Raw genomic sequence first — 27535 nt, 5'->3', positions numbered from 1 at the left:
TGCCAAGTGCCCTCACCCCCTTCTTTCGAATCCGGGGGTGATTTATGGGCACAGCAGGCAAGGGCAGTGTTCCCCATTCCCTTGGGGCAACAAGGGAGGCTGCATACTCCCATATCAGCCTCTTAATTACCTCGTGTGAGCCGGAGAGATGGTACTGTCGGCCATCTTTCAATGTACGCTTATTGGGGGCCCCGACATTCTAGGGGAACTTCCATTCCTCCTCACCACTGTGAGCTGAATAAAGAGCATGAAATCCATAACTCCTGCTTATGTTATATGATGTTATGATGTATTGTAATATTCATAAAATGTATACACTGCTTGATTGTAAAAACACACACACACACACACACTTTCAAAATGTTTTTTTAAGTATTTTTATTAGTAATTTCAACATAACATTTTCTCAAAATACATATCATCCTTAAATCCCCCCCTTATTTTTCCCCTCTCCAGAAAACCTGACCCCCCCCCCAGACTTCCCTCAGCTCCTCTCTCTGGTTTATCAACATATGTTATTTTCTGCATGTTACAAACTGTACAGATCCTTAATTTATCTATCTAAATGTTATCAATAAAAAGTTTGTAAATGTTTATTCAAAGCCTGCCAAGGAGTCCAGTTCATTTTGTTGCTTCTGTAAGTACTTTGTAAAGGGTTTCCATTCATCTTTAGAATCACAGTTATCCTTGTCACGTAGTTTGTGTGTCAATTTGGCAATTCTGTGATTTCCATCAATTTCTCTTGCCATAGTTCTTTAGTCGGGATTTCCTCATTCTTCCATCCTTGTGCTGTTAAAACTCTTGCCGTCGTTGTCACATACATAAAGATATTTTTCAGTTTCCTTAGCAGGTCTTTTCCTACAATCCCGAACAAGAATGCTTCAGGTTTTTAAACAAATGTTAATTGGAACATTTTCTTCAACTCATTATATATCATTTCCCAAAACTTTTTGATTTCATTACAATCCTACCACATATGGTAAAAAGTCCCGTCTCTTTCTTTACACTTCCAAAACATATTTGAGCTGGTTTTGTTCATTCTTCCTAACTGCACTGGTGTCATATACCATCTATACATCATTTTCATATAATTTTTTTTCAGCAAGGAACACTCTGTGAATTTTAAATCGGTTTTCCATAACCTTTCCCAATCTTCCACAATAATATTATGACCTATATCTTGTGCCCATTTAATCATAACTGATTTCACCTCTTCGTCTTTCGTCTCCCATTCTAACAAAACACCGTATGTGCCTTTCAGCAGTTGGAATCTAAGTCTCTCCTGTATTTGTCAAAGGACTCTCTGAAATTCTGATGTTAGCCTGTATCTGCTTTTCATGTATGTAAAGGAAATGCCCTCTGGGAATTCCCATTTATATCTAATGTCAGCTTTTCTGAGTGCTATTGTTAAATATCTATATTTGGTTCTTCTAAGTCTCAAATTCAGTGGAATCTCTCGAAAGATATCTACTTTCTGTCCGGCAACCACAAGAATTTTTCAAAAACTGTTCTGAAGGATTGCGTCCTTCACTCTTTTTGTTACTAGTGTTAATAAAACATCTCCTGGCTGCCCCAGTTCTCAATTTTCACGCGATCTACTTTTGAAACAGCTCCCAACCAATCTTTGCTTTCTCCCAGCCATTCTGAAATTGTCTGTGTGACATATGTCTCCAAATTTGGCTCTGAATCAGATTCTGGAAGGCCTCTGTCAGGTAGACGTTAACTTATTACTTAAGCTAAGTAAAAAGGATTAAACAAGGTACTACAGGTACCTTGGGTTACAAATGCTTCAGGTTACATACGCTTCAGGCTACAGACTCCGCTACCCCAGAAATGGTACCTCGAGTTAAGAACTTTGCTTCAGGATGAGAACAGAAATTGTGCTCCGGCGGCCCCATTCGCTAAAGTGGTGCTTCAGGTTAAGAACAGTTTCAGGTTAAGAACAGACCTCCAGAACAAATTAAGTACTTAACCCGAGGTACCACTGTACAGGCACAGCTTCTCTTAAACTCCCTCCTCTCATAATCAGTTGTTACATAGAATCATAGAGTTGGAAGAGACCACAAGGGCCATCGAGTCCAACCCCCTGCCAAGCAGGAAACACCATCAGAGCACTCCTGACATACGGTTGTCAGCCTCTGCTTAAAGACCTCCAAAGAAGGAGACTCCACCACACGCATTGGCAGCAAATTCCACTATCGAACAGCTCTTACTGTCAGGAGGTTCTTCCTAATGTTTAGGTGGAATCTTCTTTCTTGTAGTTTGGATCCATACTACAATTACACTTCAGGTATCCAGAATAAATGCTAAAAGGCTTAACTCTGTTCCTGCTGCTTCTCTCTCATTCCCTCACTTAGTTATGACAGGACAGGACAAGGTAGCCCCATGTAGAGCGCATTGCAGCAGTCCAAGCGGGAGATAAGTGTAGCATGCACCACTCTGGCAAGGCAGTCCGCAGGCAGATAGGGTCTCAGCCTGCGTACCAGATGGAGCTGGTAAACAGCTGCCCTGGACACAGATTTGACCTGTGCCTCCCGATTGGAAGGGATCCAAATGGTCTTAATCCTCCAGGCATGCCTGGAGTTGTTCAGCAACCACTCGCTCAATCACCTTGCCCAAGAATGGAAGATTTGAGACTGGGCGATACTTGGCCATCGTGGCCGCATCTAAAGATGGTTTTTTAAGAAGCGGTTTAATAACCGCCTCTTTCAGCGGGTCTGGGAAGGCTCCCTCAAGGAGGAAAGCATTCACCACCCCACGAAGCCCATCGCCCAGTCCTTCCCGGCCAGCTTTTATAAGCCAGGATGGACAAGGATCAAGGAGACAAGTGGTTGGTTTCACTCGTCCAAGCAGCCTGTCCACATCCTCGGGGTAACAGATTGGAATTGATCCCACACAACTTGACTAGACAAGACTCTAGCACTCTCCCACCCCGGCCCTGCTCCCATGGTGGAGTCTACGTCTTCTCGAATCTGAGCGACTTTGTGTGCAAAAAACTTGGCAAAATCATTGCAGGAGATCATGTGGCCCGTACTGGGCCCAGATGTCGCAGGTGGTTCTGCTAAATTGTGAACCACCTGAAAAAGTCTCCTGCTGCTGTTTTCTGCAGATGCAATAAAGGCGGCGAAGAAAGTCTCCTTCGCCGTTGCTATCGCCACTTGGTAGGCTCGACGTTGAGCTATAACCTGTGTCTGGTCAGATTCGGAATGAGTTATCCGCCACCGGTGCTCTACCCGTCTCAACAATTGTTTCATTGCCCTCCGATCCGTGGAAAACCACGGGGCTGTCTGGGCCCCATGCAATCGGAGAGGGCGCTTCGGAGCCAAACAGTCAATAGCCCTGGTTAATTCCACATTTCAGCGGGCCACCAGGAATCAGCTGAAAGGCCATCAACATGGCATAAAACATCCCCTACCACTCTCTGGAAACCATTCGGATCCATTAAGGGGCGGACCATCTGAATCGGTCCCACCTCCCTGAAGAGGGGAAGGTTCGCGGAGAAGTCCAGTTGCACCATGCAGTGATCTGACCATGGCACTTCTTTAGTTTCGCTTTTACTTATTGTCAGATCACCAACATCCAGAGGTGAACACCAGGTCTAAGGCATGTCCGGGGCTATGAGTTGGGCCAAACATATTCAGGGAAAGCCCCATGGAGGCCATGCTTTCCACAAAGTCCCAAGCGGCCCCTTGTAAGGTCGCGTCGGCGTGAATGTTAAAATCCCCTAGGACAACTAAACTAGGTGTCTCCAGAACATCCGCCACGACCTGGAGCAGCTCAGGCAGGGAATCCTTGGTGCAGTGCAGAGGTCGGTACACCAAAAGGAATCCTGTACTGCCCCTATTGCCCAACTTCCAGAACATGCACTCAGAGAACTGGGTCTTCCCAATAGGATGCCAGCTCCACAGGGTAGGACACAAACCAATGCCTTCAAGTGTTTTTTGTTTTTTTTAAAAAAGGCTTACTAAACATGCGGAAGAACTTTTTGACAACAAGAGCTGTTAGTGGATAGGACTCCCTTGGGAGTGCTGGAATTTCCATTCTTTGAGGTTTTCAAATGAAGTTAGATGGTCATCTTTCACAGATGCTTTACTTGCTATTCCTGCATCACATGGGGGAATAGATTGCACCAGGGATCACTTTAAGCTCGAAAATTCTACAATTCCGTGATTCTCCCTGGTATGAATTCTTTGATGGATATTCAACTGGGCTCTCTGGCTGAAACTCTTTCCACATTCCACGCACTGATAGGGTTTCTCCCCTGTATGAATTCTTTGATGGGAAGTGAGAGAGGAGTTCTGACTGAAACTCTTTCCACATTCCACACACTGATAGGGTTTCTCCCCTGTATGAATTCTTTGATGGGAAGTGAGATTACAGCTCTTACTGAAGCTCTTTCCACATTCAAAGCATTTATATGGTTTCTCCCCTGTATGAATTCGGAGATGGGAAGTGAGAGAGGAGCTGTAGTTGAAGCTCTTTCCACATTCCATGCACTGATAGCGTTTCTCCCCTGTGTGAATTCTTTGATGGGAAGTGCAATCTAAGCTGCTACTGAAGCACCTTCCACATTCCACACACTGATAGGGTTTCTCCCCTGTATGAATTCTTTGGTGTTTACTGAGAGTTGAGCTTCTATTGAAGCTCTTTCCACATTCCACACACTGATAGGGTTTCTCCCCTGTATGAATTATTTGATGTTTAGTGAGATCGGAGCTTCTACTGAAGCTCTTTCCACATTCCACACACTGACAGGGTTTCTCCCCTGTATGAATTCTTTGATGGGAACTGAGATTGTGGCTGTGACTGAAGCTCTTTCCACATTCCACACACTTATAGGGTTTCTCCCCTGTATGAATTCTTTGATGTTTAGTGAGATCGGAGCTTCTACTGAAGCTCTTTCCACATTCCATGCACTGATAGCGTTTCTTTCCAATGAGATTTCGTTGATGGGAACTGGAATGGGAACTCTGACTGCAGCTCTTTCTACACTCCAAATTTTTACATGCCTTCTCCACTCTGCAGATTGCATTGTGGTCTCCTTTGTTCTTGCTTTCCAATTCATCACAATCTGCAATGGAGAGAAAAAGGGATTAGAGCCGCAGGAACAAATGGAGCCCCCAGTTAGGGAATAATACTCATTAAATTTGTTGTCGAGAAGGCAGTTGGCTGTGTGTTCATTACCTTTGTTATTTGAAATAAACCAATGTATTTATTACCCGATTCTAATCATTGGTTGAATGTTGCTTTGTTTGAAGTAAGTTACGCATTTTAAAAATTTTGTACTTTTTGTAAATTTTTTGTACTTTTTGCATTGGATTAGATTGTTATTATTACTGTTTCATGTTTATACAGTAGCACCTTGGGTTACGTAACCCTCAGGTTATATAAACTTCAGCCTATGAAAGTGACAAATCCATGCGCATGCGGAGAACAGTGATCCTCGGGTTGTGAAAACCTCGTTATCTGGCCGGACCGCCGGAATGGATCCCATTCGCAACCAGAAGTACGACTGTATATGTGTTGGAAGCTTCCCAGATTGGCTGGGGCAACCCAACCAGATGGTCAGGGTATAAACAAAAATTATTATTATTATTAATAATAATAATAAATATTATATATATCCCGCCCTCCACAGCCAAAGCTGGGCTCAGGGCGGCTAACAACAAGCAAATAATCAAACAATCAAATAATCCAACATTCTAAAAACATTTCATTATAAAAATTAAAATCAAATGGATGGCAACCGTTAAGCAAAATTCTGTGCAGGTTGCCAGAGAAGGGAGTCAGGCTGCGCCCTGACCAAAGGCCTGGTGGAACAGCTCTGTCTTGCAGGCCCTGCAAGGGCCCTGGTCTCTTGTGACAGAGCGTTCCACCAGACTGGAGCCGCAGCCGAGAAAGCCCTGGCTCTAGTTGAGGCCAGCCTAACCTCTCTGTGGCCTGGGACCTTCAGGATGTTTTTATTTGCAGACCGTAGGTTCCTCTGTGGGGCATACCTGGAGAGGTGGTCCCGTAGGTACGAGGGTCCTAGGCTGTATAGGGCTTTAAAGGTTAAAACCAGCACCTTAAACCTGATCCTGTACTCCACTGGGAGCCAGTGCAGCTGGTATAGTACCGGATGAATGTGATCTTGCAGCAAAGACCCCATAAGGAGTCTCGTGTGGCATTCTGCACCCACTGGAGTTTCTGGGTCAGTCTCAAGGGCAGCCCCACGTACAGCGAGTTACAGTAATCCAGTCTGGAGGTGACCGTCGCGTGGATCACAGTGGCTAGGTCAGGGCGGGAGAGATAAGGGGCAAACTGCTTAGCTTGGCGGAGATGAAAAAATGCCGCCTTTATTATAGCTGTAATCTGCGCCTCCATAGAGAGGGAGGTATCGAAGATTACACCCAAACTCTTAACGGATGGTGCTGGCACTAATTGCGCCCCTGCAAGAGATGGGAGTTGCCCCTCAATCCCATATCGTCCCGTCCCAGCCAGAGGACCTCTGTCTTCGAAGGATTTAACTTCAACCGGCTCCCACGTAACCATCCAGCCACAGCTTCCAGACATCTGGTCAGTGTGTCTGGGGCTGAGTCAGGATGGCCATCCATCAACTGATAGAGTTGGGTGTCATCGGCATACTGATGGCAACCCAGCCCAAAACTCCGGGCGAGCTGGGCGAGGGGGCACATAAAGATGTTAAAAAGCATCGGGGAGAGTATCGCACCCTGAGGCACTCCACACACCAAGGAGTGGTGCGATGACAATTCCCCCCCCAAGCGCCACCCTCTGTCACCAACCAGAGAGAAACGAGTGCAGCCATTGAAGGACTGTGCCCTGGATCCCCACGTCGGCAAGGCGGTGGTCCAGGAGTTCGTGATCGACCATGTCGAAGGCTGCTGACGGATCTAGAAGAATCAGCAGCCCTGACCCGCCTCGATCCAGCTGCCTGCGGAGACCATCTGTTAGGGCGACCAGAGCTGTCTCGGTCCCATGACCAGCGTGGAAGCCGGACCGGAATGGATAGAGAGCCAATGTTTCATCCAGAAACCTGCCAAGCTGTTCAGCAACCGCTCTGTCAATCACCTTACCCAGGAATGGAAGATTCGAAACCGGACGGTAATCGGATAGATCTAAAGGATCTAATGATGTTTTCTTTAAGAGCGGGCGCACCACTGCCTCCTTCAGTTCCCCTGGGAATATCCCAGTGCCAAGGGACAAATTGATGATATCCCCCAGGGGAGCCTGCACCTCGTCTGGACACGCTCTAATCAGCCATTGCTATTATTATCACTGCTACTACTACCTGAGATTCAATAAGCCTGGCTCTTCTCTGGGACGGATTTTGTTTGGCCCACTCATGGCATCCCCTCGATCTCCAGTGCCAGTTGTCTCTTTGGTCAACCCAAGACTGACAGCAGCAAAAACAAAAACAAAAAACCTGACAGAAGCTACTTATCTTTCCTAACAATTCTGAAGCTGACATTTAAGATGCCTGGGCAGTTCAGATCAGCCCAACTGTGGTAGAAGGAGGCAGAACTGGAGGAAGATTGTTCACAGAAAAAAACTGTAATTTACTATTTCTTGTGGGGGTGTTAGTTTCCCAGGTGTTGTAGGGGGCGCTGTGAAAATATATGAGGTTTGTCACATAGAGGTATTTTTTTAATTTCCTGGCAGATAGGACGATCCCACACGGAGGCTTACGAAGAGAGGCCACGATCCCCCAATTCTCCTCCATGACGTCCTTATGCAGAGCTCTCTGGTCAGGATCCAGCAACGCCCACTCCTCGTCCGTGAAGCGAACAGCGACATATTCAAAGCACACTGGACCCTAAAAGAAAAAGGGAAATGTCCTCCTCTGAGACAGCAGAAATATGATCTGCTACACAATGCTCTGTTATTTCCTTCCTGTTAAATGCTGTGTTATTTCAATAGGATTGCTTTGCTGCACATTTTAATTATGGGTACCTATTTTAACGCTTTAATTGAATTCTTTTATTCTGCATTTTAACTATGGGTATTTGTCTTTTTGCAAATAGGTGGTACTCCAGCTTATGTTTACGTTATTCTGCCTACGCAAGGATTCCAGTTTCCCCGATGGAAGGATCCACTTTCTCCTCTTCTCGTGAGTTGTTCTGGGGAGGTTCCCTCCCAATGTCCTAGAGCCAAATTCAAGGGGTTCATGGGGGCATGGAGAGGGGGAGGAGTGGGGGGCAGGCCCCATTTTGCAGCAGATGGGGCTGGCTAGGTGAATCCTGGCCACTATTTGTACTCGTCTGTCTGCTGCTTAGAAGACTATTTTAGCATTCACTGATGAATATAGAAATAAAATAAGCCTAGTCTGGGTGGCCATCTGTCTTGTGTGATCTAGCTGAGACTCCTGCAATGCGGGGGGTTGGACTTGATGACCCCTGGGGTCCCTTTCAACTCTAGGATTCCATGAAAACTGCAACTACAGATGAATCCTACTGGCAACATTCAGAAGGCTGGCGTCACAGAGTTATATGGGCAGGAAATCCCACAGTTCACAGCTGGAGTTAACTCTTTATCAGCAGGGGCACGATGTTCACAGACTTGACTGAGTTTTGGGCCTCATGAGAACAGCAGCTCATTCCCTGAGCCTCTTCCTCCACAAAAGCAGTTGCAGAGAGTGAAGGCCCCCGGCTCCCCACAGCTTTCCAAGTCCCCTCCACTCTTGGGTTTCTGGCAAGCGATTGAACAGTGCGCCAGTGTGCACCCTGCCTTTCCTCCTCCATTGTCAGACATCTCCTGGCTCTGAGAGACAAGCAGGGAGGGTGGATTCTGGCAGAAGGAGAGGGAGCCCCCGGTGGCTCCTCCTTCTCCTGACTCACCTCTGCCTCTCGACCTTCCTCCTCTCACTCGCCTCCTTCCTCTTCTGCCTCTGATTCTGCACTGCATTCTGCCACAGAGTATCCCAGCTCACTAAGCCCTGTTACCCCTTCAGCTTCTGACACCTGCTCTTCCCAAGCTTCTCCCTCTTCTCCCTCATCCTTGTTCCACCTTCATTCCTTGAGCTATGAGACCCCTTCCCTTCCCAGTTCCCCGGCTGCTTCCTCCCACCATTCCTCTGTGCCCAACCAGTACATGACATTGCTCCATCCCTCGGCCTCTGTCCCCACAAGGCAGCTTCCCCTGACCTGATCTGGTTCCACAGCCACTGCTTCCCTTCTGCCCCCATGAAAAGATGGATCAGGAGGTCTTGCTGCCATCATTCTGCCACCTGCAAGAGAAAAAAGGTAAGCAGGATACCAGGAGTGCCTGCTTCTCTCACCGGGGAAACAGGACATCTCTAACTACAGATGGGCTTTGAGAAAGCCTTACCTGCTCAGTGCAGTTGAAGATTTAGGCCCATTTCATGTTAGGTGTGCAGAAATACGTTTCCACTCCTCTGAACCCTTATTCCCAACCCCCCCCCAAAAAAAAACCCAAGATGAAAAGAACCATCAGATGAGTTGGAAAACCAACAGAACAAGACCATATGGAGAAAAGCCACCTTCCTCCTTACCCAGTGGCCTCTCTCTGGTGTCCAACGGAGGCCTCTCTGCCTCACAGGAATCCAGGTCCATTTCTGCAAAACAATCCCTTTTCTGAAAGAACAATATGAATTCAAAACAGTAAATGAATGGTGAGAAATATTAGAAAGAGAATGACAAAGACAGAATATTTAAGGGTGTTGGATCTCATTCCCAGAAAAAGGATGGGCCAACAGCAGACCATTTTTGGATGTTCTCCGGCCTGTTTGGAGCCCCTTGGGAGTATCCAGAAGAAAGTCTGTCTCACCTGCTTTCTCTCCTCTGCCTGACTCAGGAGGAAACCTTCGGCCAGGGCCACTGCCTGGGAACTGGTCTCCGCTCCACAGTCCCTCACCCAGCTCTCCATCTCTGGTGGAAGGACAGCCAGGAACTGCTCCAAGATTACCAGGTCCAGCATCTCAGCTTTCGTGTGCTTTTCTGGCTTCAGCCATTGGTGGCAAAGGTGGTAGAGTCGGCTGCAAACCTCTCGGGGTCCTTTGAGCTCCTGGCAGCAGAACTGCCTCAACTGCTGGCTCCGCACCTCTGAGCAGAGGGTGTCCTCCTCACCCAGGATCTTCCGCACAGAGTTTTCCCAGAATCCCCCACTGCTCCCAGTTTTGATGGCATGGCCTCTTCCTGCTTCAGGGCCAGCTGAGTCTCGCTCACCCATCTGTGCTCTCAGGAAGCCTCTGAGAGATCGGAAGGAACCCTTTGATCTTTTTAAAATTCTGTCTGTCTTAATGAGAAGCTCTAGGAAATCCTACAAAGCAAATACATTGTTCTGTTACAAAAGCTGTACAATATGAGGAGAAGAAAAAGATTCCCTGAGCAAGCATGGATGAGTCTTGCTGGGAACCAGGGTAGGATTGCACCACAGCCCTGACTCTGAGCTATTTTTCTAAAAAGGAGGAGGAGGAGGAGGAGGAGGAGGAGGAGGAGGAGGAGGAGATATAGGCCTCTAGAAGGGAGATTGTGGAAATGTGGAGGCAAGCGAAGAGATTAATGCGAGGGGACTCAGCCTGGTTGCTCCTTCCTTCCAGTCAATGCATGAAGTCAGAACTGATTGACAAGGGAGTCATTGGTGCCTCGTGAAAAATCACTATGTGTGTTGAGTCTGAATCTCCTTTCTTGTAGCTTGAAGCCATTGGTTGGGATCCTACCCCCAGGTGACATGCCTCTCCTATCTCCTCTCTGTCTCCTCTCTTTTCCATGTAAACATACCCAGCTCCTCATAAAGCTTGGCTTCATCTGCTTGGCTGGCCTCCTCTGCCAATAAGGGGGCGGTAGAAGCAGAAAGAAAGAAGGGAAACGAACAAAGAGGTTTGGGAGCAACCATTCATACACGTTTCCTCTGTTGTGCAATGACGCTGACCCGTGTCACACACGACAGAAGTCCTACTGATAGCCTTATTTAAAGAAGCTAGATTTCTATCTGCTAGATTTCCCAGGGGGCTCTGAATAATTCTTTTTCTGGAAGGGGGGCGGTAACCTCCTCCCCTCCCCCCCACAAAAGATCTAAAGGAAGGAGACAGTTCCTGCGACCTCGCCCCTCCCTGGCAGGACCCCCTGCTCCCAGAGGCTCCCCCCCCATGAGCCACCCCCCCTGCTGCAGCCCTGGGACCCCCCCCTTCTCCCCACTGCACCCTCGGGGGGGGGAGGAGGAAGAGACTCACCAGATCCCCGTGGAAGAGAGCAAGGCAGCCTTTGCAATAGCAGAAATCAACCCTTCGCCTGCTTGCAGGAAGGGGAGGGAGGGTTTTTCCTCTGGAGGACCTGGCCCCCTTACTTCCTGTCTTCTCTAGGAATGCCGCTCAGTTCCCTTTAACCCTTGCAAAGCCGAGTCCACCCTGCTCAGTCCTCTCTGCCTTTTCTCTCCTCCATTGCAGAATCCCAGAGATGCTCATTTTGAGGGGACGCTCTTGGTTGGTCTGTGATCTGCTCCCTCCCTTGGCCAGAAACTGGAGGAAGAGGTTGCAGGGAAAAGGGGTTTGCAGGAAGCAAGGAAGCTCATCCTAGAATGGGAGGGAGCCCTAAGGGTCATCTATTCCAACCCCCCTGCTTAAAAACCTCCAAGGAAGGAGAGTCCGCCATCTCCCAAGGGATTCTGCTGCTCTTCCCGTCAGAATGTTCTTCCTGCTGTTTAGGCAGCAGAAACTGCTTTCTGGTCCTCTGGGTCCCTTATTCTGGGTGCTCCCCTCTAGGGCAGGAGAAAACAAGCTGGCTCCCTCTTCCATGGGTCAGCCCTCCAGATATTGAGAGGTGGCTCTCAGGTCTCCATCCAGCCAGGTATCAGGATGTCAGGGATTATCCCTCAGGCAGAGGGGCTGCTGAGTAGCTGAGCTCACATTATATGAATTTCTGAAGTTTTCCCAGTGAGCCAGTACATAGATACATTTATCAGTGAATTCTTACATTTGGTATCATGCAGTAGAGGCCCTTTGACCAGATAGGAAGTAACTGTGATGAAGTGTTTTGTGGGGACAAATTTCAAAAGTCACAAAAGTGATTTTGCCTGCAGGTCAATCCTGGAATTAGCCAATCACATGGAGCCCATTGTGTAAATAATGAATATAAAGCAGACATTCCGGGCGAACTTCCATTCCTCCTCATAAATATGCGCTGAATAAAGAGCATGAAATCCACACTCAACTCCGAGTATATTTCAATAGGAGAGCCTTCAAGGTGCCACACAGGACTCCTAAGAACCCCCCCCCCCCAAAAAAAAAACCCTGTGATCATCTTCTTGCTTGGTTTCTTTCCCCTTCCTGTTCCCTGGATTCTCACAGAGAGAAGAAGGGGAGACAAGTGACAACAGGAGCCACCTCTTGGCCAAGCCATTCCCAGGGGAGAGAGTTGCTGGAGGCAGGGGTGGGACCTGTTGGCCCTGAATATCTGGATTGGGTAAGCAGATGAAATGGACAGAAGGATCTCAGCCAGTGGGAAAGGCAGCCATATTGACTATGGCAGGCATAGGCAAACTCGGCCCTCCAGATGTCTTGCGACTACAATTCCCATCATCTCTGACCACTGGTCCTGCTAGCTAGGGATGATGGGAGTTGTAGTCCCAAAACATCTGGAGGGCCGAGTTTGGGGATGCCTGCACTATGGGTTGTGGACTCACCATCTTTGGCGGTCTTCACATACCTGTCAACTGTCCTGCTTTGAGTGGGACGTCCTGCAATTCCAGAAGCCACCCTGGCTTCTGATTGGCTCCTGGGATGTCCTGTTTTGGCTCCCGTGAAACTGTGACCCCAAAAGACGCCCATTTTGGGGGGAGGTCCTTGCTCTCGTGGGAGTTACGTGACTTATTCAGGAGTGTGGCCCCAAAAGTCGCGGGTCCCAATTTCCCTCTGCAACATGTTGGAGGATAGGCAGAGTTTGGGAGGACCACTCTCTTCATATTCTATGTCTGTGGGTGACAGGAGAAAGAGTGGACGATGTCAGAATCTTCGGAGGGCCAGCAGAGGAGCGTCACTTGGATGAATCACCACAGCCCCATAGTGGCCGTAAAAGCAGGTGAGGAGTGAGTCTCCCCTCAAGTTTTAGAAGGAGTGCTGCATTACTAGGCTGTCTCACAGGATGCTTTTTATTATGTCTTTATCATTGTTGTTCTGTATTGTGCTTTTGATGTTGTACACCACCCTGGGATACCCTGATAAAGGGTGGTGTATAAATTGAATAAAAACTACTATTTCTCCAGCACTATAAGTTCCTTGTTTGATGATGTTTTTATGTTATAAAGGGCTCTGGGTTCCGCCTTCTGGAGTGCCAAGTCTTTTTGAGAGAACTGCTGTGGAGCTGAGATGAAGGAGGAGAGACCATTTCCTCTCCACCCAGCAGAGTTGTGCAACTCCAGGAAGACACAACCTGAAAGACAGTGCGCTATTTTATTAATTTCCTTCCAGGGCAGGAAGAAGAAGAAGAAGAGTTTGGATTTGATATCCCGCTTTATCGCTACCCGTAGGGGTCTCAAAGCTGCTAAGATTCTCCTTTCCCTTCCTCCCCCACAACAAACACTCTGTGAGGTGAGTGGGGCTGAGAGACTTCAGAGAACTGTGACTAGCCCAAGGTCACCCAGCAGCTGCAGGTGGAGGAGCAGAGACAAGAAACTGGTTCACCAGATTATGAGTCTACCACACTTAACCACTACACCACACTGGAGAAAACAAGCTTGCTCCATCTTCCATGGGGCAGCTCTAGAGAGATTTGAAGATGACCCTCAGATCCTGTCTCAGTCTCCTCCTTCCCAGGCTAAGCACCCTCAGCTTGTCCCACAGCACCCCTTCTTCAACTGGGGTGCCCAGAATAGGACCCAGGACTCTAGGTGGGGTTTGACCAGGACAGAATAGATCGGTACTATGACTTCCCTTGGACACTGCAGGCCAGAATTGGACTCATGAAGACTGTCTGCCAGCTGTCCAGTCTCCTCTGTGTAAGCAGAGAAGCTATGAAGAACAGGAAAAGCCCAGCCCCACCCAGAGCTTTCCTGGGTCATCGAGGTAGGCCATCTGCACCAAGGAACTGGGAAAGTAGAGTTTATATTGTTTTTCTTTGGTTTCTGCACTTGCCGTAAGCGCACTTCTCCTCTGTTTCTTATCCAAACAGAGAGACTGGATCAAAGGTATGAGCTCCACAGCCCATGCCAGGATTAATTAGGAAAGGGGTTGGAATTAAAGGGGACGCTATTGTAATGCCATTTTATGAATTTACTTTGCAATGCCGTAGGGTGTACAGATCCGGACGCCTCCCCTTGAAAACGAGGTTGCAAAGTTGGAAAAGGTACGGAAAGGGGTGAAGAAAATGATCCGAGAGACTTCTGAGCTTAGGCAGCGGTTCTCAACCTGTGGGTCCCTAGATGTTGTTGGACTAAAACTCCCATCATCCCTGAGCTCTGGCCTTGCTAGCTAGGGGTGATGGGAGTTGTAGTCCAACAACATCTGGGGACCCACAGGTTGAGAAAGGCTGGTTTAGAGCAATGAGGAAGAGTAAACATGATGGAAGTTTGTGAAATTGTGCCTGGCCTGGAGAGCGTGGGCAGAGAAGTCGCAGGCATCCTAGCTGAATGATGGAAGATTCAGGGCGGGGGGGGGGGGAGAGAAAGCCCTTCTTTGCACACAGTTATTTTTAATAGTTTAATAATAGTTTTAATATTTAATGCTGTATTGTTTTAACACTCAATTGGGATCTGCCCAGAGTGGCTGGGGAAACCCAACCAGATGGGTGAGGTATAAATAATAAATTATTATTATTATTATTATTATTATTATTATTATTATTATCATCATCATCATCATTAGACGGGCAAAGAAAATGCGAGTGATATGCATTCTATGTGCAATATACCATTGTGCCACCAGATGGTGCAGTGGAGTCCTGATTTTCTCTACCTGTTTTCAGTGTTTGAATTTACAACTTCTTTAACTGAAGCACTTCTTTGAAACACAAGGAGAATGTGGAATTAATGGGAGTGACCGTCTCCAAATAAAACTAAACCTGTGCAAGCAGATGAATGGAAAAGTACAAATGATTCCCCCACCTCCTGGAATTCCCTAGGCAAACCAAATTTTGGATGCTTGAATCAAGGCAGCCAGAATTTCGCACAGGATTCCAGGTGTGGATTCTGACCAAGGCAGAAGAGAGCAGGACTCGGACTCCCCTTCCTCTGGACATGGTGGACTTCTGTGGGAGCAGCAGAGATGAACATTTGCCTTTTTTGCTGCTGCATCACATGGTGGACTCAGGTGGAGATTGGGGTCCACCAAGTCCCCTAGACCCTTTTCACATGTCCTGCTAGTCAGTCCGGTGTCCCCTGTGCAGTAGAGTCTCTCCGCTAATCATCCCAAATTAAATATAGGGGACCCGCCTCAGGGTACACCAAAGGAATAAATGTCTACGATTTCCCAGAGGCTATTTTGCAGGGAGTCTTGTGTGAGGGAAACTGCGATCCAGGGAGTCTCAGGCAGGAGATTATTAGACAAGGAAAGTGTTGTTTTTTAAAAAAAGAGGATAGTGAAAGAAAGTTAGGTCAGGAGATGTGTTTTTTCAAGTAGACGTTAACTTATTACTTAAGCTAAATGTCACAGGATTAAACAAGGTACTACAGGCACAGCTTCTCTTAAACTCCCTCCTCTCAAAATCAGTTGTTATACTTCAGGTATCCAGAATAAATACTAAAAGGCTTAACCCTGTTTCTGTTGCTTCTCTCTCATTCCCTTCCTTAGTTATGACAGGTGTTTCCGTGAAATACTTTTGACATAGCCCAGCTTCCTTCACGGCTTAATACTTTGGTTCGTGAGCGAGAGGCTATTTTTCCTCGTTTCACCTCTCTCTTAGCAGTCCCACTCCTGAGGCATTTTCCTCTTTTTGCCAGACCCAGAGGATCCTCTGAGTCCTCTTTATTGACTTGAGAATCTCCTTTTCCTAGAAAATCTCACCCCTCCCAACTGGAAGGAGACCCCAGAAGAAGAAGAGAGTCTTCCCACAGCTTCTCCCTCCAGATTAACTCTCATCTGAATACTCTCTCCAGACCCTCAACATGGAAAGAAGAGGAAAGGGAGAACAATATTGTGGTTTTCAAATGATGGATAACATAGGTTACTATAGGAGAAAGAAACTAAAATAATATACCCCAAGACAACAGTGGGAGAGACACCCAGTGGAGACATTCGGAATGACAAATAAAAATTATTTAATTGGGGGGGGGGAATCTAATAGGCAAATAAAAGACAACATAAGACATGTAATAAACCATATTGAATACCTAGAATGTAAAAATGAAATTCCCGCGGTATCAATGTTCATTGATGCTGAAAAGGCGTTTGACAATATATCCTGGCATTTTCTAATAAAATGTTTGGAAATGGCAGGGATAGAGGGCACATTCCTGGAAGGAATAAAAGCAATTTATTCACAACAAAGTGCTAAATTAATTATTAATAACAACTTATCAGAATCCTTTGAAATTTTGAAGGGTACAAGACAGGGGTGCCCTCTGTCACTGCTTTTATTTATTATGGTGTTAGAAATAATTACAAATAAGAAAAGGAAAACTTCAGAGATACGCGGAATAAGAATTGGAGTGAAAGAATATAAGTTGAAAGCATATGCCGATGATCTTATGTTGTCACTGGAAGATCCAAAAAATAGTGTCGGTAAAGTGTTAGATCTGCTAGAAGAATTTGGAAAGCTATCCGGCTTTAAACTAAATAGAACAAAAACTAAAATAATGACTAAAAATATGATGGAAGAGGTTAAAAACCATCTTGAATTACAGACTGGGATCAAAGTAACTAAAAAAGTAAAATACCTCGGAATTTGGCTTACGATGAAGAATATAAACTTAATGGAAGACAACTACACAAACACATGGAAAGAAATAAGGAAGGACCTGGATACCTGGAACAGAATAAAACTCTCTTGGTCGGGAAGAATGGCAGCAATTAAGATGAGTTTATTGCCAAAATTGCTGTTCTTATTTCAAAATATACCGATAATCAGGGGAACCTCAGTATTTAAAGATTGGCAGAAGGTACTCTCTAAATTCATTTGGCAAGGAAAAAGGCCAAGAATTAGATTCAAATTACTCACAGATCAAAGAGATAGGGGAGGATTTGCGGTTCCAAATTTGAAGTTGTATTATGAAACACAGATCTGTTAGATTTAGAAGGCTTCAATATAAGATTTGGTCGGCACGCTTATTTGTGACGTAATAAGGTAAAGGCCCACAAAGGATTTTCTAATCATATTATTAGAGGGCCACTGTTGGAACTATGGGAGACGGGGGGGAATTATTGGAAAAAAATACCCCTTGGTGGTTATCACCAATTGACATTTTAACAATAAAAATAAATAAATATTGAAGGAGAAAGATGGACTTATGAAGATTTGTTAGTAAAAACAGAAAATGGATGGAAGATTAGGCCATATGAAGAGATAAAGAACAAACTGATGGGTTGGATCCAATTTCATCAAATCAATGCCATGTGGACTGAAGATAAAAAGAATGGGATGAACAGGGGGGGGAATCTAGATTCCAGATAGAAATATTAGAAAATAAATCAAAACTCCTATCAAAAATGTACAGCCAATTGCTTGAATGGGACACCAAAGATGAAGAGATAAAAGATGTAATGTATATATAGAATTGGCAAAAATGACACAGAAAATAAGAAACCAAAAAGGTACAAAGTTTAATAATGAATGGAATAAATTTATGACATACATTGAAACAGATGTAAAAAATCTAAAAATCACAGTAAGCTCGATATAATGCTTGCGACGTAAAGAGTTTTAAGAAAATGAAACTGCAGATAAAAAATCTTTTGTAACACATTCCGAAACCGAGATGAAGGGAAGTCAATTATTGTTGTGTGAGTTAGTTATTTGTTACTGTAAGTTTAATTTGTTGGTGTTTTATGTTATGTAATGTTTTTCTTTCTTTGTTTCTTTTTTTTGGTGTTTTGTTTGTCTTTGTTGTTTTAATGTTTGATGTTGTATAATGAATTGAAACTAATAAAAATAAAAATTAGGGGGGGGGGAATCTAACAGAAAAAACAGGGGGCACAAAAAAAACCAGCCAAACTAAAAGGGGGACTACCTAAGGAGATGCCAATATAGCAGAGATCCTGGTGGAATTAGGAAAAGATTTACAAAATAACACCAAAAAGATGGGCAAATTGACAACAGAAATCAAAACACTATCCAGGAAAACTAATGGTCTGGAAAAACCAGACCAAGCTTTGGAGGAGACAGTTAAGAGAAAGAAAGAAGAGAACTGAGAGATAAAAAGGGATCAAGATAGAATGAAAACAGAGCTAGCTACAGTAAGAGAAATTCAGGAGGATATAATCAATAATATTGCACTTCTGGAATTAAAACAAAACGACACAACACTACGTTTGAGAGGAATTCCAGAGCATCAGAATAAACAAATCGGGCTTAAAAGGAACCATGGAAAGAGAGGATAGGAAGTCAAGGAATGCTTTCTGATTCTTTTTTAATTATTTAAATTCTGGGGAAGGAAATATTTTTCTTGTGTCGTTTTTAGCTCGTTTTTTCCTACTCCACAGGGTAGGACACAAACCAATGGCTTCAAGTTTTGTTTTTTTTAAAAAAAGACTGACTAAACATGCGGAAGAACTTTTTGACAGCAAGAGCTGTTAGAGGATAGGACTCCCCTAGGAGTGCTGGAATTTCCATCCTTTGAGGTTTTCAAGTGAAGTTGGATGGTCATCTGTCATGGATGCTTCACTTGCTATGCCTGCATCACATGGGGTGGAATAGGTTGCACCAAGGTTCACTTCCAGCTCCACAATTCTACAATTCCATGATTCTCTCCTGTATGAATTCCTTGATGGGAAGTGAGATTACAGCTCTTACTAAAGCTCTTTCCACATTCAAAGCATTTATATTGTTTCTCCCCTTTATGAATACTTTGATGGGTATTAAGATGAGATCTCTGGATGAAACTCTTTCCACATTCCACGCACTGATAGGGTTTCTCTCCTTTATGAATTCTTTGATGTGAAGTGAGATTACAGCTCTTACTAAAGCTCTTTCCACATTCCACACACTGATAGGGTTTCTCCCCTGTATGAATTCTTTGATGGGAAGTGAGGATGTGGCTGTGACCGAAACACTTTCCACATTCCATGCACTGATAGGGTTTCTCCCCTGTGTGAATTCTTTGATGTTTAGTGAGTTCGGAGCTTGTACCGAAGCTCTTTCCACATTCCACGCACTGATAGGGTTTCTCCCCTGTATGAATTCTTTGATGTTTAGTGAGATCGAAGCTGCTACTGAAGCTCTTTCCACATTCCACGCACTGATAGGGTTTCTCCCCTGTATGAATTCTTTGATGGGAAGTAAGATTACAGCTCTGACTGAAGCTCTTTCCACATTCCACACACTGATAGGGTTTCTCCCCTGTATGAATTCTGTGATGGGAAGTGAGATGGGAGCTCTGACTGAAGCTCTTTCCACATTCCGCACACTGATAGGGTTTCTCCCCTGTATGAATTCTTTGATGGGATGTGAGATTACAGCTCATGCTGAAGCTCTTTCCACATTCCACACACTGATAGGGTTTCTCCCCTGTGTGAATTCTTTGATGGGAAGTGAGATTGTGGCTGTTACTGAATATCTTTCCACATTCAATGCACTGATAGGGTTTCTTTCCAATGAGATTTTGTTGATGGGAACTGGAATGGGAGCTCTGACTGCAGCTCCTTCCACATTCCAAATTTTTACGTGCCTTCTCTACTCTGCAGATTGTGTTGTGGTCACCTTTGTTCTTGATTTCCAATTCATCACAATCTGCAATGGAGAGAAAAAGGGATTAGAGCCTCAGGAACAAATGGAGCCCCCAGTTATGGAATAATGCTCATTAAATTTGTTGTAGAGAAGGCAGTGTTCATTAGCTTTGTTATTTGTAATAAACCAATGTATTTATTATTGGATTCTAATTGTTGGTTGAATGTTGCTTTGTTTGAAGTAAGTTACTCATTTTAAAAATTTTGTACTTTTTCCATTGGATTAGATTGTTGTTATTATTACTGTTTCATGTTTATAGAGTAGCACCTCGGGTTACGTAACCCTCTGGTTACGTAAATATCAGCTTATGAAAGCGGCAAATCCATGCGCAGTGATCCTCGGGTTGCGAAAACCTCGGGATCTGGCCGGACCTCCGGAACAGATCCCATTCGCAACCAAAGGTACAACTGTATATGTTTTGGAAGCTTCCCAGATTGTCTGGGGCAACCCAACCAGATGGTCAGGGAAAAAGCCAGATGGTCAGGGAAAAAGCTGTAATTTACTATTTCTTGTGGCGGTGTTTGGTTCCCAGGTGTTGTAGGGGGCGCTGTGAAAATATATGAGGTTTGTCACATAGAGGTATTTTTCGAATTTCCTGGCAGATAGGACGATCCCACAGGGAGCCTTACCAAGAGAGGCCACGATCCCCCAATTCTCCTCCATGACGTCCTTATGCAGAGCTCTCTGGTCAGGATCCAGCAACTCCCACTCCTCGTCCGTGAAGCGAACAGCGACATCTTCAAAGCACACTGGACCCTAAAAGAAAAAGGGAAATGTCCTCCTCTGAGACAGCAGAAATATGATCTGCTACACAATGCTCTGTTGTTTCCTTCCTGTTAATTGCTGTGTTATTTCAATAGGATCGCTTTGCTGCACATTTTAATTATGGGCACCTATTTTAACGCTTTAGTTGAATTCTTTTATTCTTCATTTTAACTGTGGGTATTCGTCTTTTTGCAAATAGGTGGTACTCCAGCTTATGTTTACGTTATTCTGCCTACGCAAGCATTCCAGTTTCCCCGATGGAAGGATCCACTTTCTCCTCTCCTCGTGAGTTGTTCTGGGGAGGTTCCCTCCCAATGCCCTAGAGCCAAATTCAAGGGGTTCATGGGGGCATGGAGAGGGGGAGGAGTGGGGGGCAGGCCCCATTTTGCAGCAGATGGGGCTGGCTAGGTGAATCCTGGCCACTATTTCTACTCATCTGTCCGCTGCTTAGAAGCCTATTTTAGCATTCACTGATGAATATAGAAATACAAGAAGCCTAGTTTGGATGGCCATCTGTCTTGGATTATCTAGCTGAGATTCCTGCAATGCAGGGGGTTGGACTTGATGACCCTTTGGGTCCCTTTCAACTCTAGGATTACATGAAAGCAGTAACTACAGATGAATCCTACTGGCAACATTCAGAAGGCTGGCGTCACAGAGTTATATGGGCAGGAAATCCCACAGTTCACAGCTGGAGTTTACTCTTTATTAGCAAGAGCACGATGTTCACAGACTTGGCTGAGTTTTGGGCCTCATGAGAACAACAGCTCATCCCCTGAGCCTCTTCCTGCACAAAAGCAGTTGCTGAGAGTGAAAACCCCCGGCTCCCCACAGCTTTCCAAGTCCCCTCCTCTCTGGGGTTTCTGGCAAGCGATCCAACAATGCGCCAGTGTGCAGCCTGCCTTTGCTCCTCCATTGTCAGACGTCTCCTGGCTCTAAGAGACAAGCAGGGAGGGTGGCTTCTGGCAGAAGGAGAGGGAGCCCCCAGTGGCTCCACCTTCTCCTGACTCACCTCTGCCTCTCAACTCCCTCCTCCCTCTCGCCTCCTTCATCTTCTGCCTCTGATTGTGGAGTGCATTCTGCCACAGAGTCTCCCAGCTCACTAAGCCCTGTTACCCCTTCAGCTTCTGACACCTCCTCTTCCCAGGCTTCTCCCTCTTCTTCCTCTGACCATTCATCCTTGTTCCACCTCCACTCCTTGGGTTCTGAGATGTCTTCCCTTCCTGGTTCCCCGGCTGCTTCCTCCCACCATTCCTCTGTGCCCAACCAGTCCATGACATTGCTCCATCCCTCGGCCTCTGTCCCCACAGGATTGTTGAATTTTTTCTTTAAATGTAAAGGTTCGTCATTGTTTCACCCTATGTGTATATCTTTAAGGGGCCAGAGCAAAATAACGAGATCCAGCTTTACAGCTGTGAAACATAGCAGGTGCTGCTGAGTTGCATTGATTAAGCTGTGTCAGGAATTGGGTGTAGTATATAAGGAGCAGCACCTAGCTCTGCCATCCCCTGGGGGATGGGTTGGTGGTTGGGTCTGGTTTGTTTGTTAATGTATTTAGTGTAAAAGGAGTTTTTGTTTTTGTAATTAAAATCTTGTTTAAGTTATTTTTGAGTCCCTTTTTAATGCATGGTCTCCCGAGCAAGCTCTCTGCAGCGCTACCATACCGCAAAAAGCCAACAAGGATAGCTTCCCCATACCTGATCTGGTTCCACAGCCGCTGCTTCCCTTCTGCCCCCATGAAAAGATGGATCAGGAGGTCTTGCTGGCATCATTCTTTCACCTGCAAAAGAAAAAAAGGTAAGCAGGATGCTAGGGTTGCCTGCTTCTCTCACCGGGGAAACGACATCTCTAACTACAGATGGGCTTTGAGAAAGCCTTACCTGCTCAGTGCAGTTGAATATTTAGGCCCATTTCATGTTAGGTGTGCAGAAATAAATTTCCCCTCCTCTGAACCCTTATTCCCAACCCCCCCCCCAAAAAAAAACCCAAGATGAAAAGAACCATCAGATGAGTTGGAAATCCAACAGAATGAGAAAAACCACCTTCCTCCTTACCCAGTGGCCTCTCCCTGGTGTCCAACGGAGGCCTCTCTGCCTCACAGGAATCCAGGTCCATTTCTGCAAAATGATCCCTTTTCTGAAAGAACAACAAGGATTCAAAACTGTAAATGAAAGGTGAGAAATATTAGAAAGAGAACGACACAGACAGAATCTTTAAGGGTGTTAGATCTCATTCCCCGAAAAAGGATGGGCCATCAGCAGACCATTATAGGATGTTCCCTGTCCTGTTTGGAGCCCCTTGGGAGTATCCAGAGGAAAGTCTCCCTCACCTGCTTCCTCTCCTCTGCCTGACTCAGGAGGAAACCTTCGGCCAGGGCCACCGCCTGGGAACTGGTCTCCGCTCCACAATCCCTCACCCAGCTCTCCATCTCTGGTGGAAGAACAGCCAGGAACTGCTCCAAGATCACCAGGTCCAGCATCTCAGCTTTTGTGTGCCTTTCTGGCTTCAGCCACTGGTGGCAAAAGTGGTAGAGTTGGCTGCAAACCTCTTGGGGTCCTTTGGCCTCCTGGAAGCAGAACTGCCTCAACTGCTGGCTCTGCACCTCTGAGCGGAGGGTGTCCTCCTCACCCAGGATCTTCTGCACAGAGTTTTCCCAGAACCCCCCACTGCTCCCAGTTTGGTTGGCATGGCCTCTTCCTGTTCCAGGGCCAGCTGTGTCTCGCTCACCCATCTGTGCTCTCAGGAAGCCTCTGAGAGATCGGAAGGAACCCTTTGGTCTTCTGCCAAGTCCTGTCCGTCTAAATGAGAAGCTCTAGCAAATCCTACAAAACAAATACATTGTTCTGTTACAAAAGCTGTACAATATCAGGAGAAGAAAAAGGTTCCCTGAGCAAGCATGGATGGGTCTTGCTGGGAACCAGGGTAGGATTGCACCACAGCCCTGACTCTGAGCTATCTTTCTAAAAAGGAGGAGGAGGAGATGTAGGCCTCTAGAAGGGAGATTGTGGAAATGTGGAGTCATTGGTACCTCGTGAAAAATGACTACGTGTGTTGAGTCTGAATCTCCTTTCTTGAAGCTTGAAGCCATTGGTTGGAATCCTACGCCCAGGTGACATGGCTCTCCTATCTCCTCTCTGTCTCCTCTCTTTTCCATGTAAACATACCCAGCTCCTCATAAAGCTTGGCTTCATCTGCTTGGCTGGCCTCCTCTGCCAATAAGGGGGCGGTAGAAGCAGAAAGAAAGAAGGGAAACGAAGGAAGAGGTTTGGGAGCAACCATTCATACATGTTTCCTCTGTTGTGCAATGACGCTGACCCGTGTCACACACGACAGAAGTCCTACTGACAGCCTCATTTAAAGAAGCTAGGTTTCTATCTGCTAGATTTCCCAGGGGGCTCTGAATATTTTTTTTTCTGGAAGGGGGGCGGTAACCTCCTCCCCTCCCAAAATATGTAAAGGAAGGAGACAGTTCCTGCGACCTCCCCCCCCCCCCATGAGCCACCCTCCCCTGCATCCCTGGGACCCCCACCTTCTCCCCACAGCACCCTCTGGGAGGGGAGAGAGAGAGGAGACTAACCAGATCCGCTTGGAAGAGAACAATGCAGCCTTTGCAATAGCAGAAATCAACCCTTCGCCCGCTTGCAGGAAGGGGAGGGCGGGGTTTTTCCTCTGGAGGACCTGCCCCCCCCCGTACTTCCTGTCCTCTCTAGGAATGCAGCTCAGTTCCCTTTAACTCTTGCAAATCCGGGTCTACCCTGCTCAGTCCTCTCTGCCTTTTCTCTCCTGCATTGCAGAATCCCAGAGATGCTCATTTTGAGGGGACGCTCTTGGTTGGTCTGTGATCTGCTCCCTCCCTTGGCCAGAAACTGGAGGAAGAGGTTGCAGGGAAAAGGGGTTTGCAGGAAGCAAGGAAGCTCATCCTAGAATGGGAGGGAGCCCTAAGGGTCATCTATTCCAACCCCGCTGCAAGGCAGGAATCCAACCTCTGCTTAAAAACCTCCAAGGAAGGAGAGTCCGCCATCTCCCAAGGGATTCTGCTGCTCTTCCCGTCAGAATGTTCTTCCTGCTGTTTAGGCAGCAGAAACTGCTTTCTGGTCCTCTGGGTCCCTTATTCTGGGTGCTCCCCTCTAGGGCAGGAGAAAACAAGCTGGCTCCCTCTTCCATGGGTCAGCCCTCCAGATATTGAGAGGTGGCTCTCAGGTCTCCATCCAGCCAGGTCTCAGCTGAGGGAGGAACAGGACACCACAGGGCACCACAGTTCAAGAAGGACACTGACAAACCGGAACGTGTCCAGAGGGCAACCAAAATGGTCAAAGGCCTGGAAACGATGCCTTATGAGGAACGTCTAAGGGAGCTGGGCATGTTTAGCCTGGAGAAGAGGAGGTTAAGGGGTGATATGATAGCCATGTTCAAATATATGAAGGGATGTCACATGGAGGAGGGAGAAAGGTTGTTTTCTGCTGCTCCAGAGAAGCGGACACGGAGCAATGGATCCAAACTACAAGAAAGAAGATTCCACCTAAACATTAGGAAGAACTTCCTGACAGTAAGAGCTGTTTGACAGTGGAATTTGCTGCCAAGGAGTGTGGTGGAGTCTCCTTCTTTGGAGGTCTTTAAGCAGAGGCTTGACAACCATATGTCAGGAGTGCTCTGATGGTGTTTCCTGCTTGGCAGGGGGTTGGACTCTAAGTCTCTCCTGTATTTGTCAAAGGACTCTCTGAAATTCTGATGTTTGCCTGTATCTGCTTTTCATGTATGTAAAGGAAATGCCCTCTGGGAATTCCCATTTATATCTAATGTCTTCTCTCCTGAGTGCTATTGTTAAATATCTATATTTGGTTCTTCTAAGTCTCAATTTCAGTGGAATCTCTCGAAAGATATCTACTTTCTGTCCGGCAACCACATGATTTTTTTCAAAAACTGTTCTGAAGGATTGCGTCCTTCACTCTTTTTGTTACTAGTGTTAATAAAACATCTCCTGGCTGCCTCCGTTCTCAATTTTCACGCGATCTACTTCTGAAACAGCTCTCTGAAAGCCCATCCAACCAATCTTTGCTTTCTCCCAGCCATTCTGAAATTCTCTGTGTGACCTATGTCTCCAAATTTGGCTCTGAATCGGATTCTGGAAGGCCTCTGTCAGGTAGACGTTAACTGATTACTTCAGCTAAATGTCACAGGATTAAACAAGGTACTACAATGGTACCTTGCGTTACAAACACTTCAGGTTACATACGCTTCAGGCTACAGACTCCGCTACCCCAGAAATAGTACCACGGGTTAAGAACTTTGCTTCAGTGTGAGAACAGAAATCGTGCTCCGGTGGGCCCATTCGCTAAAGTGGTGCGTCAGGTTAAGAACAGTTTCAGGTTAAGAACAGACCTCCAGAACAAATTAAGTACTTAACCCGAGGTACCACTGTACAGCTTCTCTTAAACTCCCTCCTCTCATAATCAGTTGTTACACAGAACCATAGAGTTGGAAGAGACCACAAGGGCCATCAAGTCCAACCCCCTGCCAAGCAGGAAACACCATCAGAGCACTCCTGACATACGGTTGTCAGCCTCTGCTTAAAGACCTCCAAAGAAGGAGACTCCACCACACTCCTTGGCAGCAAATTCCACTGTCGAACAGCTCTTACTGTCAGGAGGTTCTTCCTAATGTTTAGGTGGAATCTTCTTTCTTGTAGTTTGGATCCATACTACAATTACACTTCAGGTATCCAGAATAAATGCTAAAAGGCTGAACTCTGTTCCTGCTGCTTCTCTCTCATTCCCTCACTTAGTTATGACAGGACAGCCCAGCTTCCTTCATGGCTTCATACTTTGGTCCGTGAGCGAGGGGCCACTTTTCCTCGGTTCCCCTCTCTCTTAGCAGTCCCACTCCCAAGGTATTTTCCTTTGTATGCCAGACCCAGGGGATCCTGAGTCCTTTTTACTGACTCAGAAATCTCCTTTTCCTAGAAAATCGCTCCCCTCCCGAATGGAAGGAGACCCCAGAGGCTTCTGGGTTGGCGCAGCTGGCTAATGGCGGATTTCCTCCGCTGCGGAGGAGACCGCTCCCTGGAAAGAAGTGTCTAACCGCCACGGCGAGGCGGAGACCCGTTAAAAACCATGGTCGGAGGAAGACCATGGGCTTGGGGTTCAGCATGTGCCATTAGTGCCTCCCCTACTCGTGGGGAGACCCCGGTTTCGGGGCTCCGGAGCGACGTGGGGTGAGCGGCGCGGCACATCAAATCGATCGTTTTCAGGGAGTGAAGCCGCACAGCTGTTGCCAGAAAGCGCCGACTTTTCCTGTGGACATTTGGACTCAAATAAACTTCGTAAGTAACAGAATTGGACTACAAAATTATCTGAATTTGGCACTTGAACGTGAAGGCATAAACAGGAAGCCCACCTTCTGTTCTGTAGAAAGATCAAAGCAAAGCGGCTACAAGCTGGAGCCTTTGAAAAGTGTTTTGCAAAGTATAATTTTTTACCATTTAAGTTTCCTGACCCCCCCCCCCTCGGAAGCAGGGGAAGAGGGGGAGATCCTTTTGATGGATTATTGAGCCCTGCAGGACAGTAAAAGTTGACCCAATTTATTGCCGTCTCAAGCCTTGGGACCGGGCTGTCAGTCTTTATAACCTAAAAATAACAACAACGGAGGAATGGACTACACTTTTATGGAAGGAGGATCAGAGACATATATTTCTAGGCATTGACTTGTGGTTTTTGAAAGAAAAAAGTAGCGGAATGGTAAATTTTTGTAACTGAAGTGAATGGAAAATAACTAAAGTAAACTGTTGCTAACTGTTGCAGGTCTGGGAACTGGGATTGTTACATTGTTGCACTGGATGGAAAATTCCGAGGAGACGGCAGATAAGAGGCTCTGAACGTGACCTTGAAGGGCAGCAGACAATACTGGGAAAACAAGCCTGAGAACACGGCTGAAAGAATAACAGCTCT

At 46.3% G+C, this 27535-nt stretch overlaps 1 protein-coding gene and 1 long non-coding RNA gene across 4 annotated transcripts in view; one reads left to right on the top strand and one right to left on the bottom strand.

Moving 5' to 3' along the window:
• The window catches only part of LOC310675562 (uncharacterized protein), a 98315-nt gene that overhangs the window by 47016 nt on the left and 23764 nt on the right, over positions 1 to 27535 (bottom strand). Inside the window, exons 4-6 of one of the 3 annotated variants that reach the window (XM_083436413.1) lie at positions 22289 to 22371; positions 20456 to 20582; positions 18267 to 19829 (exon numbers count right to left, since the gene is read on the bottom strand). In XM_083436413.1, coding sequence (XP_083292539.1) covers positions 18811 to 19829; positions 20456 to 20582; positions 22289 to 22371 — 1229 coding nt within the window. In that variant the 3' untranslated portion in view covers positions 18267 to 18810. Of the gene's footprint in view, positions 1 to 18266; positions 19830 to 20455; positions 20583 to 22288; positions 22372 to 27535 lie in introns of those variants that run through there. The other 2 variants (XM_083436411.1, XM_083436412.1) reach the window with 2 other exon arrangements.
• Positions 1754 to 26582, top strand: LOC310675848. Its single transcript, XR_014510235.1, has 3 exons — positions 1754 to 1992; positions 15619 to 15669; positions 26307 to 26582. It is a non-coding gene; the product is annotated as an uncharacterized lncRNA (long non-coding RNA).

The sequence above is a fragment of the Podarcis tiliguerta genome (genome assembly GCF_965153285.1).
Source record: "Podarcis tiliguerta genome assembly, chromosome: 4".
NCBI lineage: Eukaryota > Metazoa > Chordata > Lepidosauria > Squamata > Lacertidae > Podarcis > Podarcis tiliguerta.
This window is presented reverse-complemented; position numbering and strand designations above follow the sequence as displayed.